At 52.0% G+C, this 14410-nt stretch overlaps 5 protein-coding genes across 5 annotated transcripts; 2 read left to right on the top strand and 3 right to left on the bottom strand.

The window, feature by feature from the left end:
• Positions 1 to 2260: 2260 nt before the first annotated feature.
• NECHADRAFT_67288 (uncharacterized protein) lies at positions 2261 to 6763 on the top strand (the record flags this gene model as incomplete). Its single annotated transcript, XM_003052523.1, has 1 exon — positions 2261 to 6763. One exon carries the CDS (start codon positions 2261 to 2263, stop codon positions 6383 to 6385), a length of 4125 nt encoding a protein of 1374 aa, XP_003052569.1. The 3' UTR covers positions 6386 to 6763.
• Positions 6764 to 7114: 351 nt separating this feature from the next.
• Positions 7115 to 8331, top strand: NECHADRAFT_103739 (uncharacterized protein). The gene is made up of 5 exons (XM_003052524.1): positions 7115 to 7188; positions 7290 to 7451; positions 7511 to 7682; positions 7748 to 7895; positions 7945 to 8331. The coding sequence occupies exons 2-5, from the start codon at positions 7334 to 7336 to the stop codon at positions 8272 to 8274; spliced, it is 768 nt and encodes a 255-aa protein (XP_003052570.1). The 5' UTR covers positions 7115 to 7188; positions 7290 to 7333; the 3' UTR covers positions 8275 to 8331.
• Positions 8332 to 8418: 87 nt separating this feature from the next.
• On the bottom strand, positions 8419 to 9366 carry NECHADRAFT_35672 (uncharacterized protein; the record flags this gene model as incomplete). The annotated part of the gene is made up of 2 exons (XM_003053029.1): positions 8419 to 9201; positions 9274 to 9366. 2 exons carry the CDS (start codon positions 9364 to 9366, stop codon positions 8419 to 8421), a joined length of 876 nt encoding a protein of 291 aa, XP_003053075.1.
• A 1236-nt stretch (positions 9367 to 10602) lies between these two features.
• NECHADRAFT_77710 (uncharacterized protein) lies at positions 10603 to 11451 on the bottom strand (the record flags this gene model as incomplete). Its single annotated transcript, XM_003053030.1, has 1 exon — positions 10603 to 11451. One exon carries the CDS (start codon positions 11449 to 11451, stop codon positions 10603 to 10605), a length of 849 nt encoding a protein of 282 aa, XP_003053076.1.
• A 602-nt stretch (positions 11452 to 12053) lies between these two features.
• On the bottom strand, positions 12054 to 13981 carry NECHADRAFT_99610 (uncharacterized protein; the record flags this gene model as incomplete). Its single annotated transcript, XM_003053031.1, has 2 exons — positions 12882 to 13981; positions 12054 to 12825 (listed from the first exon to the last, which is right to left on the bottom strand). The coding sequence occupies exons 1-2, from the start codon at positions 13781 to 13783 to the stop codon at positions 12054 to 12056; spliced, it is 1674 nt and encodes a 557-aa protein (XP_003053077.1). The 5' UTR covers positions 13784 to 13981.
• Positions 13982 to 14410: the final 429 nt, after the last annotated feature.

Below are 14410 nucleotides of genomic sequence, written 5' to 3' on the forward strand. Positions count from 1 at the left end.
GCTGTCTTTTGTTGCTGCATCTAGTAGCGTATCAGAAGCATCATGAGTGGTCAACGGTTGGTGTAAGCTGCATGTTGCCCTCGATTGTCGCGCGCTAGCCTGGTTCTCAAGAGGAGACAAGGCGTTCTTCTTGACGAATTAAGTATTGCACCTAGGTGATTGTCTTTGCTGTCATCACCTCACCTCGCAAAGTGTGGCTTCTCACAAGACAGAGCCGTTCGGCTAATGCCCTCTGTCACCCGTGGTGCTACTGTACCACCAACAGACAGCTGGATGTCAGACGCCTTCATCCAGCCTGTCCTTCCAATCTGCAGATCGTAGACGAAAACGGACCCGGCAACACCTGACAATGACCTCGTTCGCTACCCGGAGTGAAACCTTCTCGGATTGTGCCGTCGAATAGGCAGGGATGACAACGGTGAGCTTCCTCTCACCACCAACGTTCCGCTGCCGTCTTCCATGTGCGACATGTTCCAACACCTCCACCTCTGGCATATCCGGAAGCCACAGAGAAGAGGGGCTTCTCCCTTGATCATTCTACAAACCCACGTTGCCGGCTGAGCCTGCCGTTGACCTTACATTACAGGATTCCCATCGAGTCATGTTGGCGTTGACGGTGAGACGTTCTGACTTTCGGCTTGTGGTCATCATCGACACCAGCCAGTGACCGAGGAGAGGGGCCGGACATCATCTCCTGAGCGTTACGACAACGGCGGCGGGAGACGGGGACCATTCAGGGGACAGAGCCTGATTTTTCCATCCTCCTTCTCGTTTTGACCGAAGCGTTTCCGATGATAAAATGACCTCGGCCGGACAAACTGTCCGCTGGTGTCCCCATCTCCCAACATCACGCCTACATCACTCTAAACCGCCGGCGACCACCTTAGCGCGCATAGTAGCCAGATTTCCCTCAAGATGAGCCCGGGTGTCTGGTAGGCGGATGGGGCCTGTAGTTCATGCTGGAGTGACCCTTGAATTGAAATCAATCCGACGCCGGAAGGGAGCTGAATGAAGCGCCTCAAACAGTGAGTGGAGAGTTGAGTATGATTAATGAGGACCTGAAGTGTTGGTGGAGAGATACCTACCCGGGTGAGAGGGGGGGTTCAAGACAGTGTGAGGCATGACTTGCTTGACACTATCGGGTTTATATTGTAGCTTCATGATAAAATATTATCATAATATCTTCTAAAAATATCTCTTAATTATAATAGGATTATAACATAATGATTAGCCCCTCACAGAGCTATATCATCATTGTAACAGCCTTGCGCGTTCAATAGATGTTATTCCTTAGCATTATGCTCCCTTTAACTAGCTGGCTTGATGATACAGTGCGGATAGGCTGCCTCAAAATCCCCGTCACGCGAGTAGGTAGGTAGGCAAGCACGCAAGTCTGGGCAGAGAGTAGAGGGCATGAGATAGAATGGAACGGAGAGAGCCGCGCCTCCACACGCACGTTGTCTTTGAATGTCTCTCTTGGACTCACCATGAGCCCTGTGCAATCTGTGGGTTGCGTGCATTTTCCCGCGCCGAAACAGAGCCAAACAGAGGCCTGAAAAGGAGCCAAAAGCAAGCCAAAATAGAGCCAAGGAGTAGCCCGTGCCCACTCGACTTCAGTGGAGCAAACCACTAAAACGCCCGTGCCTTTTTGGTGAGAAGCCGCTAAATCTTGACCCATTCAATCTCCATTCAGGGCCATCCGTCCACTCAGGCTGAGGGAATGAAGGCGAGGGGCCCTCCACCTACGCACCTTGGCTGGGCTCGCATTACGTCCCTGCCTGCCATTCCCAGCTCCTGCCGCTCAGGTTCCAAGTTCTTGACGGGAGACACAGCCTTAACCACCAAGAATCGAATAGGTACCAGGCTGCCCAACCCATCTCTTACACCGACGACCACACCTCGCAGCAGGCATTACACGCGCTCGATCAACGACCGGCAGAGGGCGACGCACTATCTCGCATCTTTTGGCTAATCTCGATTTTTCTACTTCCTTGATCTCCACTGTCGCTGGTCGTGTGCGACTCCGATCAAAACCCAACTCTTGCATCCCGATCTCGACGCCTTCACTTTGAGCCCTCCCCTCTGGTTCGCGCATAGAATGACGATACATACCACGATACATATTTTGCCTCGCTCTCGATACTAGGGCGCATTGTCGTCCACTCCCCAAACACCGCCGGGCGCACTCCGCCTCCCGCCAGCCCGGCTCCCACTTCGACTTCTCACTCGCCCACCCGTCGCTGGCACAACCACCTCCCCGATGCCGCCCCAGGCCCTCCAATGCCTTGGTCTTATTGACCTTGTCTGTTCCGACCCTCGACCAACCTTTGTTGTCTCTCTTCCTGAGCAACAGCCCTCCGATGGCTACTCCTCGCCTCCCGATATCGTGTACCGAAATCCATCATTAAAGGCCAGCCTTTCCCTCGACCAGTCTATCATCTCTATTCCCAAAGATGTCTCGCACTCCCCTTTCTGGAATTGGGTCATAAGCCCTCCAGCCAGCCGGGGCGATACCTCGGCGCCCACAGCGACCAACACCCAACATTCCCTCCCGTACTTGGGCGTTTACTGGACGCGCAGCATCGTGTTGGGCCAATGGGTAGTTATGAGTGGCAATGACACGCCTCCTTCATCAGAACCTCCGCGCAAAGTCAGAATCGAAGGAACGGACGGTGATGTTACTAGGAAATACCCTCAAAATTCGGTGCTGGACAATGCCAGTCTGCCATCCCGAAAAAAGTCGGAGAGCAAAACCCCTCTATTATACCGCGCCGAGTCCAACCCGGGTCTTATGGTTCCTGTATCCGACTCGGAGGAAGAGCCTTTTCTGGATGTTGTTCAAAGTGTGGACTGGGAGTCAACATCGCTTGGTCCCATGACCGACTGGCCGGTACAGTTGCAACAGACCTTCAACCAGCTTGTTTCAGATTCGCGCCCGATTGCGCTTTATTGGGGACCCGACTATATCACCATCTACAATGAGGCATTCTCAAGATATTGCGGCGCTCGACACCCTGCCCGACTGGGACGCCCTGCTACCGAGTCTTGGCCTCACTTGAAGGACCGCCTTGACGCAATGATGGCATCCCCCCTCAAGAATTATTCCAAGGTCGAAGATGAATCTAGATTCTTCATTGAGCAAGCGGACGGTTCGTTTGAAGAGACTCATGCTAGATTTTCCATGGTTCCTATTCTTTCTGACAAGCAATGTCTGGGCGTTCAGCATTCTCTATTGGAAAACACCTCTAGGCGATTATGGGAACGGAGAATGAAAATGCTGATTGATCTTGGCGAGGCCTTGATCGCTTCACGAGACGTAAAATCATATTGGTCTAGGACTATCGAGGAGCTGGAGCGCTGGAGTCCAAATTACGACGTCCCGTTAGCATTCATCTACTCGGTCGAGGATGACAACCATGACGGCTCTGCAGCATCGAAATACGACTGTTCCAAGATTTGCCGCCTTGAGGGCTCGCTTGGTGTGCCCGAGAACCACGCCATTGCCCCTTCAGTCCTCAGTCTGCGGAATTCAGACGAAGGTCTGGCCCCTATATTACGAAGATCACTAGGCTCGCGCCATCACCTACTTCTTCAAACTAAGGACGACACGTTGCCCAAGCAACTTCTTGATGGACTCGCCTGGCGAGGCTTTGGTGATCCTTGCCAAGCGGCCATCCTGCTACCGATTCGACCAACCAAAGAGGAGACCGTCATGGGCATTTTGTTCCTAGGCCTGAACCCACGACGTCCGTACGACAACGATTATCGCCAGTTCATCTCATTACTGGGTCAGAAGCTAACAAGTTCGCTTGCTTCGACGATCCTGCTCGAGGAGGAAGCACGACGACGGCGCAATGTTACCGAACAGGCCGCCTATGATAACGCCATACTTAAACAACGACTTGAATATCAAACTGAGCAGGCGGAAAGGTCCATTCAAACCTTCACCGCCGTGGCAGACTTCATCCCTGTTGGAATGTGCTTTGTCGACACTGAGGGCAACATCCCCTTTGCCAATGACGCCTGGCATCGCATCACTGGCTATCCTAAAGGACCGATCGCCCAGGGTGCTCTCCTCGAGTCAGTCCTTGAAGAAGACAAGGAAAAGGTCATTCAGGCATACAAAGACGTCCAAAAGCTGGATACCGTGACATTCGAGTACCGTATCACACGGAGCCGAGATGGTCTGGGCCCGCAGAGCTTTAGATCTCCGCCAGGACCTCTGGTTCTGGTCGACGATCGGGTTGTACGCCACATTCTCGCTTCTACGAAAGCCGAGCGGGCTCCAGATGGAAGCGTGATCCGAATCCTGACCTGCCTGACCGACGTGACAGTGCAGAAAGATACAACGGAGGAGGCAGTCCGGCGAGCACAGGAGGCAGAGAATTTGAAACGGCTTGCCGAGTTTGCGACTGTTGGAATGTACGACGTCAGCATGGATGGACGACTGCTGAGCGCCAATAATCTATTCTGGGAACTGACAGGCCTGGAGAAGGTCGACCTTACCAAGGTCGACGTGGAGCCTTGGCCTTCGTGTGTGGTGGAAGAGGACCTGCCTATTCTTGAGGAGACGCTCAAAAAGCTGGCAGAGTCTGGGCGTACTGAGACTGCCGAGTTCCGCCTTCGGACTCCGTGGATTACTGAAGACAGCAGTGGCAACACATCGACGGCTTCTCGATGGGTTCTTGCAACCTTTATGCCAGTGAAGAGCTCTGATGGTGTTATCCAATCATTTACCGGCTGTCTCAGCGATGTCTCGATGCAAAAGTGGCAGCTAGAGCAAGAAAAGCTGCGCAAGGAAGAGGCAATCGAGTCGAAGCGACAGCAAGAGAATTTCATCGACATGACCTCACACGAGATGCGAAACCCGCTGAGCGCCATCCTGCACTGCACAGATGCCATTATTGCTTCTCTGGCTAGGGTCCAAGATATCAGCGACAATCCAACTCCCCTCACGCCAACACGAGCCGGTGTCGATGGCGAAGCAAGGAGCTCAGTAGCTGGAAGATCAGACGAGGAGAAACGGCTGTTGGAGGACAGTATCGAGAACGCCGAGACGATTGTGACATGCGCTCAGCACCAAAAGCGCATTGTTGACGACATTCTCACCATGTCCAAGCTTGACTCGAAGCTCTTGGCCGTTACACCCTGCACGGTGGACCCAGTTCAGATCGTCAATGATGCGCTCAAGATGTTTGAAGTGGAGGCTCGCCGTGTGGACATTGAGCTCACGTCATATGTCGACAAGTCATACACAGACCTTGGATACGACTACCTTGACCTTGACCCATCTCGCGTCAAGCAGGTGCTGATCAACCTTCTCACGAACGCATTGAAGTTCACCAAGACGGGCAAGACGAGGAACGTGACTATCGGCGTCAAGGGCTCGTTGACTCCCCCAGGCGAAAAGATGACAGCGGTGCAGTTCATTCCGCGGTTCTGTGATATTTCGGAGGAATATGACCAACCCGCTCTCAGGGGCCGGACTCATCCCGTATACCTCTTATTCGAAGTCAAGGATACCGGCCAGGGCCTGACAGCGGAAGAGATGGGCAATCTGTTCAACAAGTTTGTCCAAGCCAGTGCCAAAACACATACCAAGTACGGTGGCTCTGGGCTGGGTCTGTTCATCTCTCGCCGGCTTACGGAGCTGCAAAATGGAGCAATTGGAGTGCTGAGCCAGTCCGGCGTGGGGTCAACGTTTGCCTTCTACATTGAAACATATGTCCCCAGCGATGAATCGAGGAACGAAGCCCTAGCTACTGCGGCGGCTGCTAAACTAATAGCAAGCACTGATGGCTCAGAAACCGCGGACGGCAAGCGACCTTACCGTGACATTCGACTGCAGCGACATCAGAATCCTGGGGGCAACGTCCGGCTTGATGGGATCCTGGTAGTGGAGGACAATCTCATCAACCAGCAAATCACGCGGCGTGGTTTGACAGATCGGGGCTACACGGTGGACGTGGCAAACCATGGAATCGAGGCGCTGGACAAACTGAAACGACGTCAAGGAGTGGCACCGAGACTCAGCCTAAGCATCGGCGGTGGCAGTAACATGTCAGGGAGGAGTAGCACGAATCCACTGCCGATTGCCATCAACCTGGTGCTGATGGACATCGAAATGCCGATCCAGGACGGGCTGACGTGCACACGCAAGATTCGAGAACTCGAGGCCAGCGGAGAAGTGTTTTGCGCGTCAGGAGGGCGAATCCCGATCATTGCGGTGACGGCCAATGCACGACCTGAGCAGGTGATGGAAGCAAAGGAAGCTGGGTGCGACGACGTGTTGGTGAAGCCATACAGGATCCCAGAGCTCATTGAGAAGATGCAGGTGGTGGTACGGCGCATGGGAGGACTCAGTCCGAATTCTCCTGTGAGGTGATTAATAGGATAGAGATGGGCTGGAAAACAGTTACAGCCCTGATAGAGTGGAGAGGTCAGGGGCAAGATTTGGGGCGACGATGCAACGACATTCAAGTTATACGGGCGAGTGGTTCTCTAGGCAGCTCTTTTCAGTGGTGACAAAAGGGGCCGGGTCAACAAGACAACCAAGGGTAAAGCGTTGGATCACCCTTTCAGGTTTTTGGCATAGTCTGGAGTTATGGCGAGTGAGTTTGAGCACGGGGCGATCGGGCTTCTGGGCAACATTGGGAGCGATTGATTTATGGTATTATATGGCCTCTATAGCTAGGCACTGAAAAGTAACATTGCCGATCCAGCCTCGGGGTAGGATTGGGTAGAAGAATTCGAAGACATTTGTATAATTGGTGTTGATATGACTTGAAGTTATCAAGTGGGATGGCCGGACCCCCACCGGGCCGGCTGGGGCCGGAAACCGGCAGTTGAGACGGGAGCTCGGGACAAGAATCGGGGATTGAGCAGCACAAATTGGGGTTGTAGATACAAGGGACAATGCAGGGGATAATTGAAAATAGTATAGCATGTTTAACAGTCATTATCAAGTCAGTATGAGGTGTAGATAGTGAAGCTGTTATTGAATGGAGACAGCGAATGGTGACATCACTCATTTCGATTGGCCGGGAAATGGCGTTGTTGTTGCTTCTTGCCCCTCCTGTCCTCGGCTTCCCCCCGCATAACTTCCGTGACAAGGAAAGCTCCCACTTCTTTTCATCAACTGTTGTTGCAATCCCTTCATCAACGGCTCCATTTCCTATCAATCACAGAGTAAGTCATGACTCTTCCTTGCATAGCGTCATTTCGGTCTTATCTCACCGAGACGGCGTCATCTCTGGCCGAACCCCAGCTAACAGCTTCCCGCTACACAGCTAGTTACCCCGCCATCGCGACTCGAGCTTCAGCGTTGCCCATCATGTCGACTATGCCCGCGTCCCACGGCCATAATGAGGCCTGTTGCAACATCCCTCCCGTTGTTTCCTCGGGATACGAGGCCAAGGGAACCTACAAGGAGATTGGCGGATACAAGACTTGTACGGCTACCCCTGTGAAGCAGAGATGGAGAAACAGCTAACATGGAGTGCTTGACAAGACGTCACCGGTCCTCTTGACGCCAAGAAGGCCATCGTAGTCATCTACGACATCTTTGGATACTTTGACCAGACCGTGCAGGGCGCAGACATTCTCGCTTTCAGCGACGCCCACAACAAGTACAAGGTCTTTATCCCTGACTGGTTCCAGGGCAAGCCTTGCCCCATTGAGTGGTAAGTTCTACTGTTGATGCTTCAACAGTAGAGGAGGATTGCTAAGTACGGTGGTATAATATCAGGTACCCTCCGGACACGGACGAGAAGAAGAAGAACCTCGGCGAGTTCTTTGGAACTTATCCTCCTCCCAAGATCGCCGGCCTGGTGCCCGACTACGTCAAGGCTGTCTTGGAGCAGGACTCTGCCATCTCCAAGACTGGTATTCTCGGTGTATGTTGATTCTACTCTTAAAAATCATTCGTCTTCTGACACTGGATAGTACTGCTGGGGCGGCAAGGTTGTGTCCCTCACCACAAAGGCCGACACCAACCCCTTCTCCGTGGCTGCCTCGATCCACCCTGCCATGGTTGACGCCGCTGATGCCGAGGGTATCAAGACTCCCACCATCCTGTTGGCCTCGAAGGAGGAGCCCGATGAGGAGGTTAAGAAGTTTGAGAATGCCCTGGCTGGACCCAAGTACGTCGAGACCTTCAAGGACCAGATTCACGGCTGGATGGCAGCTCGCGCCGATCTTAGCGACGACCGGGTCAAGGAGGAGTACGAGCGAGGCTACAAGACGGTTCTCAAGTTCTTTGGCGAGAACTTTTAAGTAATGTGAATGTATCTAGCCAAATATGAGACATGAAATGGAAATAAATAACCATGCAAGAAACTTGATGCCCATCTATAAATATCAGAACTCGGTTGGTGTGTATTCGGGCTTGTCTATTATTCGTGGCTCTCTTATTGCACATTACAATGCATCGGTTGCGTCCTCGCCAAAAGCCAAGACTTGTTCTATGTCTAACATCTTGAAATCGCCAACCTCGACGCCTTCTCCATTCTCTCCTCTCCTCACTGCGGTTGAGATCATGTACTCTCCCAACAGTGGCACTAGCTTTATATCAACATCCTTCACCTCACCCCTCTTGAACCAAACCTCTTGCGGGCCAGTCATGTCCTCGGGCGGTGCAAATCCTCGCATCTCTAGGTCCTTAAGCCAGCTCGCAAGAAGGGCCTCGCCTGTCATCTTGACGTACGCCTCACGCAAACACCAGAGAGCGTAAAAGTACCGCAGGGCACGATCACGTTCAGCGACGTCGGCGCTAGGGTTGAGCTTCTTCAGCGTCGTCACCTCCCCAAGACCAAAAACCTCAGCGTGCATGTCGACAAAGCTGTTCCATCCCTCCCCTGCCAGAGTCCCTAGATCGCGGGTTCTCCTTTCAGTTGGACATACAACGTCGACGCCCACGGCTAGACCCTTGGGCGGGTTGTGAACGGCAAAGAGCACGGCGAGACCAGCCTGGTGAGAGACGTTGAAGAGCAGGGGTTCATCGCCAGTTGATGTGAGAAACACGGGTTTGGTGCGGGCGTCGCGGGTAGTCTCAGCCTCAGACCAGGGCACGCCGCAGAAGCGTGAGATGGCGTACCGCTTAACGAGGGCCGACGCGAGGGCTAGTTTCGCATCGCGGACGTGGTAGTACCGGAGCACGGAGGCTTGTTCCTGCTCCGTGAGGAGGGATAAAGCACGCGAAGCCTGGTATCTCATCTCATGAGACGCTGGCGAGAAACCTAGCATGGGGTGAAGAACAGGGGAGTTTTGACTTACAACCGTGGTGAGATCCTTGGTGTTGGCTGCTGATGGCCAGAGTGGACGGGTGTCGATTACCCACTGGATAACTGTTGGGGTCGATTCACCCATGGCTGATAATGAACGAGATATGGAAAAGGTGAAAGTGTGAGACTCAGGTTTCGGCTGTGTTTGAGGTGAGACAGTCTCATGTGATGAGATGAGATGAGATGAGACTTCGGGAAGCCGATTGCGAAACCCGGCGTGTCGGAGGTGGGGGCCCCGGCCGAAACACGGGCCGGAGACGAGTTCACATCGGCAACTAACCTACCCGTGAAGTTGAATAGATATAAAATAGATGAAGAAATTCCCTTTTTTTTTTTTTTTTTGTTCTTGTACTCCTCAGCGGCTTCTTCAACCTTCAAATCAACAAGAAGCCAGCTCCGCAGTCGAGTCTTGATTTGCAAGATTCCTGCGTTCTTCTTATACTCTTTCTCGACTTATACAACCAAACCACCATCGTTCAGCCATCGACTTACCTCGGCTGTTACGATGATCGAAAAGAGTTTTACATTGTTTGCTCCGCTCAAGAGTCGAGTCACATTATGTGATTCCTCCAAAAGCGTAGAAGCACCATATCTTTCACGTCTTCCTGCCGTTTCACAGGGCGGGGCGCCAGCTCTGCGGCAGTCGAGGACATTTAGTTCTCGTCTCTTTCACTCCATTAGGATTCTTTTCTGTTGGAGAAGAAGAAGAGGCTAGAGGACTTTACACCACTGGATGTTTTTATCGCTGAGCCTGAAGTGTTGATGATCCATCAGTTTACGAGTCCACCATGACTGGGCTGATGATGCGAATCCGCTGGAAGTTGTCTCGTGAGCCCAGTGAAGCAAAGTTGTGCTCTCACCAGAAGATTGTTTTCCGTACAAGCAAGGATCTCAACCACATTCTTTATTGAAAGTGGTTCCTTGTTTGGACGTTGAGATGCTTCTAGTGTCACAGCCACTTTGGTTTTTTTTACAACCCGCCCATCTTAACGCCGACTGTTGGGCAAAACACACTACAAAGCCAGAGGAAGCCCGAACGAGGAACTTTTTCTATCTGACGAGATGGGGAATTTCTCCTGTTTGGGTGGATGGTTGACCCCTGCAAAGAGTCTAAACCTTTACGTGGTGCAGGGGATTAAGGACGTTGAAAGATACGTCTACTAATATAGACTCGAAGAAGTGGGAAGGGGGAGAAGCTATAATGATAATGGTATCAATGTTTAATCAAGACAATGTAATTATAATTAATAAATCAACAACACCTAAACGTCCGTTGCTCAGGTCTCATATCCCAACCCGTGCACAATAGATTCACTGACACTCAACTCTCCTCATCTGAGAGCTCATATGGCTCGCTCATGACCCGTCGGATGTATTCCCGCCCTGTGATAAACGATCTCGGGTATGGTCTATTAGGGATACCGGTCATCCACTCCGGCGCCGGGGTGCGTGGCCTCCTCCCTCTCCGACGACGATGTCTCGTATTGTTGATCCTCCGGTTTCTCTCAGCTTGTATTAAAAACGACACCAACATCGCACTGTAAGCGCTGCTATCGGCGTCCCCGCCCCCAGAAGAAACCTCAGAGACAGGACCTGCATCTTGTTGCAGCTGGTCGAGGGGCACCAGGGGTGGCAAGTCGTCAAAGTTGCCTGGTGAGATTTCGAAAGAAATCATGGATCCCTCGGCGATGGAGGCGGTAGGGCTGTAAATGTTGGCATCAACGGGTTGGTAAGGCTTCTCGTCGACAGAATGAGATGAGTCGACATTGTTTTCCAAAGAAGAACCGATCTCGACGTCATCTTGGACCGTCTCATGTTGTTGAGACGCATCCTCGTTGTTGTCGACGTCATCTTGGAGGATCCGTTGCTGTTGAGACTCATCCCCACGGTTCTCTTCACTTTCTTGAATGACACCTTGTTGTTCAGAGATGTTCTCGTCATCCATCTCCTCTTCGTCACTGTCCTCTCCACGACGCTGTCTCTTGGTAGGGGGGCTAGACTCATCCGTCTCCTCCGCGGCAGCCTCGGATTCTTCCCGGGAGCGTTTATCTTCCGAAGAGGAGCTTGGATCAAGGTCCATGTCGGCCAAAGACTCGGAAAGATTCGAATCGTTGGTGTTATCAGGGGCGTTCAAGTCGTTTGTGATACTGGCAAGATTCGAGTCCGTCATGATAATGGCGCTGGAGGTGCACGATAGAACGACTGGGAGTGAATGATAGAGTCGAGAAGAAAGGGAATGGGAAGAGGCAAGGGAAAAGGACACATGTAAACTGAGAGAATACAGCATATAATGTATTCATGGAAAGGTGCACAGTTCGGGCAATTAGAGGTATTGGTTTTCTAATCGGCGCTCAGACTGATGTGTCTATCTGAACCTACCCCAGCTCCCCAGGGTCTGGATAGCATCCAAAACCGTCTCCGACGGGTACCTTTGGTCAGTCACTAAACACCGAGTCTGAACTGCTTTACGCCGTGGGAATGTTCATGAGTTTCGCCAAAGCCTTGGAGTATACACAGTCTCGCGGGTTGAGGGGGAAAACACGCCTGTATAATAAACGCTTAACTTGTACTTCCATAAAGATGATTAAAAAAAAAACCCCAAGGATACGCAAAGAGCTCTAAAATATAACCTTATTCTTAGATATTTCAATATTCATTGTCATGCTTGAAAGGAGTTGGGTAACCCGCTTGAATGCGCTGGTCTCGTTTATTTCTGAACTACGGGAGAGTCTCTCTATCCAGCGTCCGCTGTGTCTTGTACTCTAGCCATATCTACAAACTCTCCGCTTCTATCGAGAGTAAAAACACCTTATGTCCTCCCTTTCCATCATCCTTCTTGCTGTCCTTGTCCTTGGTATCCTTTTCATCCTCCTTCTCATCGTCCTTCTTGGTCGTATCGACAACACCATCCTTGAGCTTGCCTATCGTCTTGATGGCATTTCCCTCACCATCAAGATCCACCACCACATCGATCGTGTCAAGACTGCCGTCCTCGGTGTATTTCCACATCTGCTTAATCTCCCCCCGCACAAGACCTGTCAGCCACAACGAACCGAGTACGCCCGGGACCAGGTACAGTAGCGCAGGTTGACCGCGCTTAAACACCAACAGCATGGCCAAGGTAACGAGCATGCCCAGAAAGTACCCGAAAATGGAGGCATAAAAGTATGTCTTTGGGAAACGGGCCGCCTCCAGCTCGGCCGGCAGCTGTTTCGCCCCAGAGAGAAACAAGGGGCCCCGCGTCCAGAGACTGTCGCCCCAGTTTCCTTTGACGTTGACATACTTGGCTTTGACCTCCTTGTGCTTGACCTCGCTCCGCGTCACGACTGCCCCCGCCGAGTCCTTCTCGATCAATTTCAACTCGGTGCTCTCGTATTTCACCTTGCGAATGTAATGACGCCAAAGGTCAAACCGCAGAGCCAGGGCCATGACCATACCAGGAATAACGATATCGCCCAGACCAAGAATACTCTTGCGGTCTGCAGTCTCGAAAGTGAGCTTGATTGGCACATCCAGCTTGGTAGCGACTGTGACCATGTAAGGTCTAATCCATCAAGTTAGTTTGAGAACGTTGTCAACACCGGGGCCAGTGAAACTTACGTGTAGAACACCATGAAAATGTCGTAAAAGAACAGTCCAACCAATACCAGAGTGCTAGTCAAGAAATCGGTCGGGGAGAGCAGGAGGAACGACCCATAGCACATGGCATAGCCAAGCATATTGGCCAGGAAAGGAGACGTAGTGGATGTGTAGACAAGTGCAGTGACCAAAGCCGAGAACAGAGCCAACATGTGCGCAAACTTGATCTTGCCCTCCTCCTTGCCCATACCGTGGATATAGAGTTTAACAGTCCAGTGTTGGGTCAGGAGGTCGCGGAGCTCCCATCCTGCCTTGCGAGCTCTCTCGGAAAATGCGAGCCAAGCTAGAGGGCCGGGAAAAGGGTTTTTGGTCGCTGTGACTGCCGTAGGGTTTCCCACAGGGTCGCACGTCTTGACAGATCTCGTCTCTTGGTCCACGGCCATCAGAGTGCCGTTCCGCCCACGCCAGTACCGTGGAAACACAACACTCGTGAGTAGCTCGATCCCATGGGCGTAGAGGGAGAGCAAGCTGGCGATAGACATGGTTGACATGTACCAGCGGAGTATCTTGTTCAAAATGTTGGGGTCCTGAAGCCACTGAATCAAGTAGTACAGACCGACAAGGACAAAGCCGGCCATGAGGGGAAACATGATGGCATCCGAGGGCTCCAGTCCTTGAGAGAAGCGCTCGTCATCGTCCTTGTCCCCAGGCTTTCGCTTCTTGGCCGGCGCTGCGGATGGAGGTCTGCGTAGGGCTGCATGGGCGCCCAGGTAGATGATGCCGATGGCGCTGAAGACGAGCTTGAGCTCGAGAAGGAGAAAGTCGAGATCCTGCAGGTACTCGACGGCCGAGAACCAGCCGGCCTTATCCTCGATAGTCGCGTTCAGGCCGTCAAAGGCCGTTTCTGTCGTGTTTTCGGCCATGGCTTGAGGTTGTGCTGTGGGATGTTGGGAAGAGCAAACGTGTTCTAAGCCTCAGAAAATGACTTGACTAGCTGCACGGTGTGTCATAGGCCCCTGCTCATATCAGATAATTACGACAGTGAATAGATGCAAAATTGAAGAATGAAAGTCAAGTTGAGTCCGTGAATCAGAAACGCGACTAACAATCTTGTAAGAGAATGAAAGAAGAGTGTCAAATGACGTCGGTTCTGTTGCGCTGCCCTGAGGCTGAAGAGGTCCGCTGTCACTTTGGAGCCAGCAAGGCAGCCACAGCCCAGCACCTTAGGTGAAGGAAAGAACGAGACGCCAGAATAGCAATGAAGGCAGATTTCCTCTGAAGCATTAGTATTCATTTATGTAAAATTTACCAAAGTAACACAAAATATCTCCTTATGAGTAATCTTTGAGAAATATTCTATCCATATACCATTAGCTACCTACGTTGAGGAGAGGATACGCAAATACCTTCCATCGCGTTCGAGTCTCGATCTTTTTGACCAACGTGCCCGGACAAGGATGGAAGGTTTTAGCGCTAGAGTCAATGAGCGACCAATCGTTCCACAGGGAGCTAAACCACCAGGAACAGCGCCATCGCCAGCCTTGTCCCAA

This window comes from Fusarium vanettenii (assembly GCF_000151355.1).
Source record: "Fusarium vanettenii 77-13-4 chromosome 3 genomic scaffold NECHAsca_2_chr3_3_0, whole genome shotgun sequence".
NCBI lineage: Eukaryota > Fungi > Ascomycota > Sordariomycetes > Hypocreales > Nectriaceae > Fusarium > Fusarium vanettenii.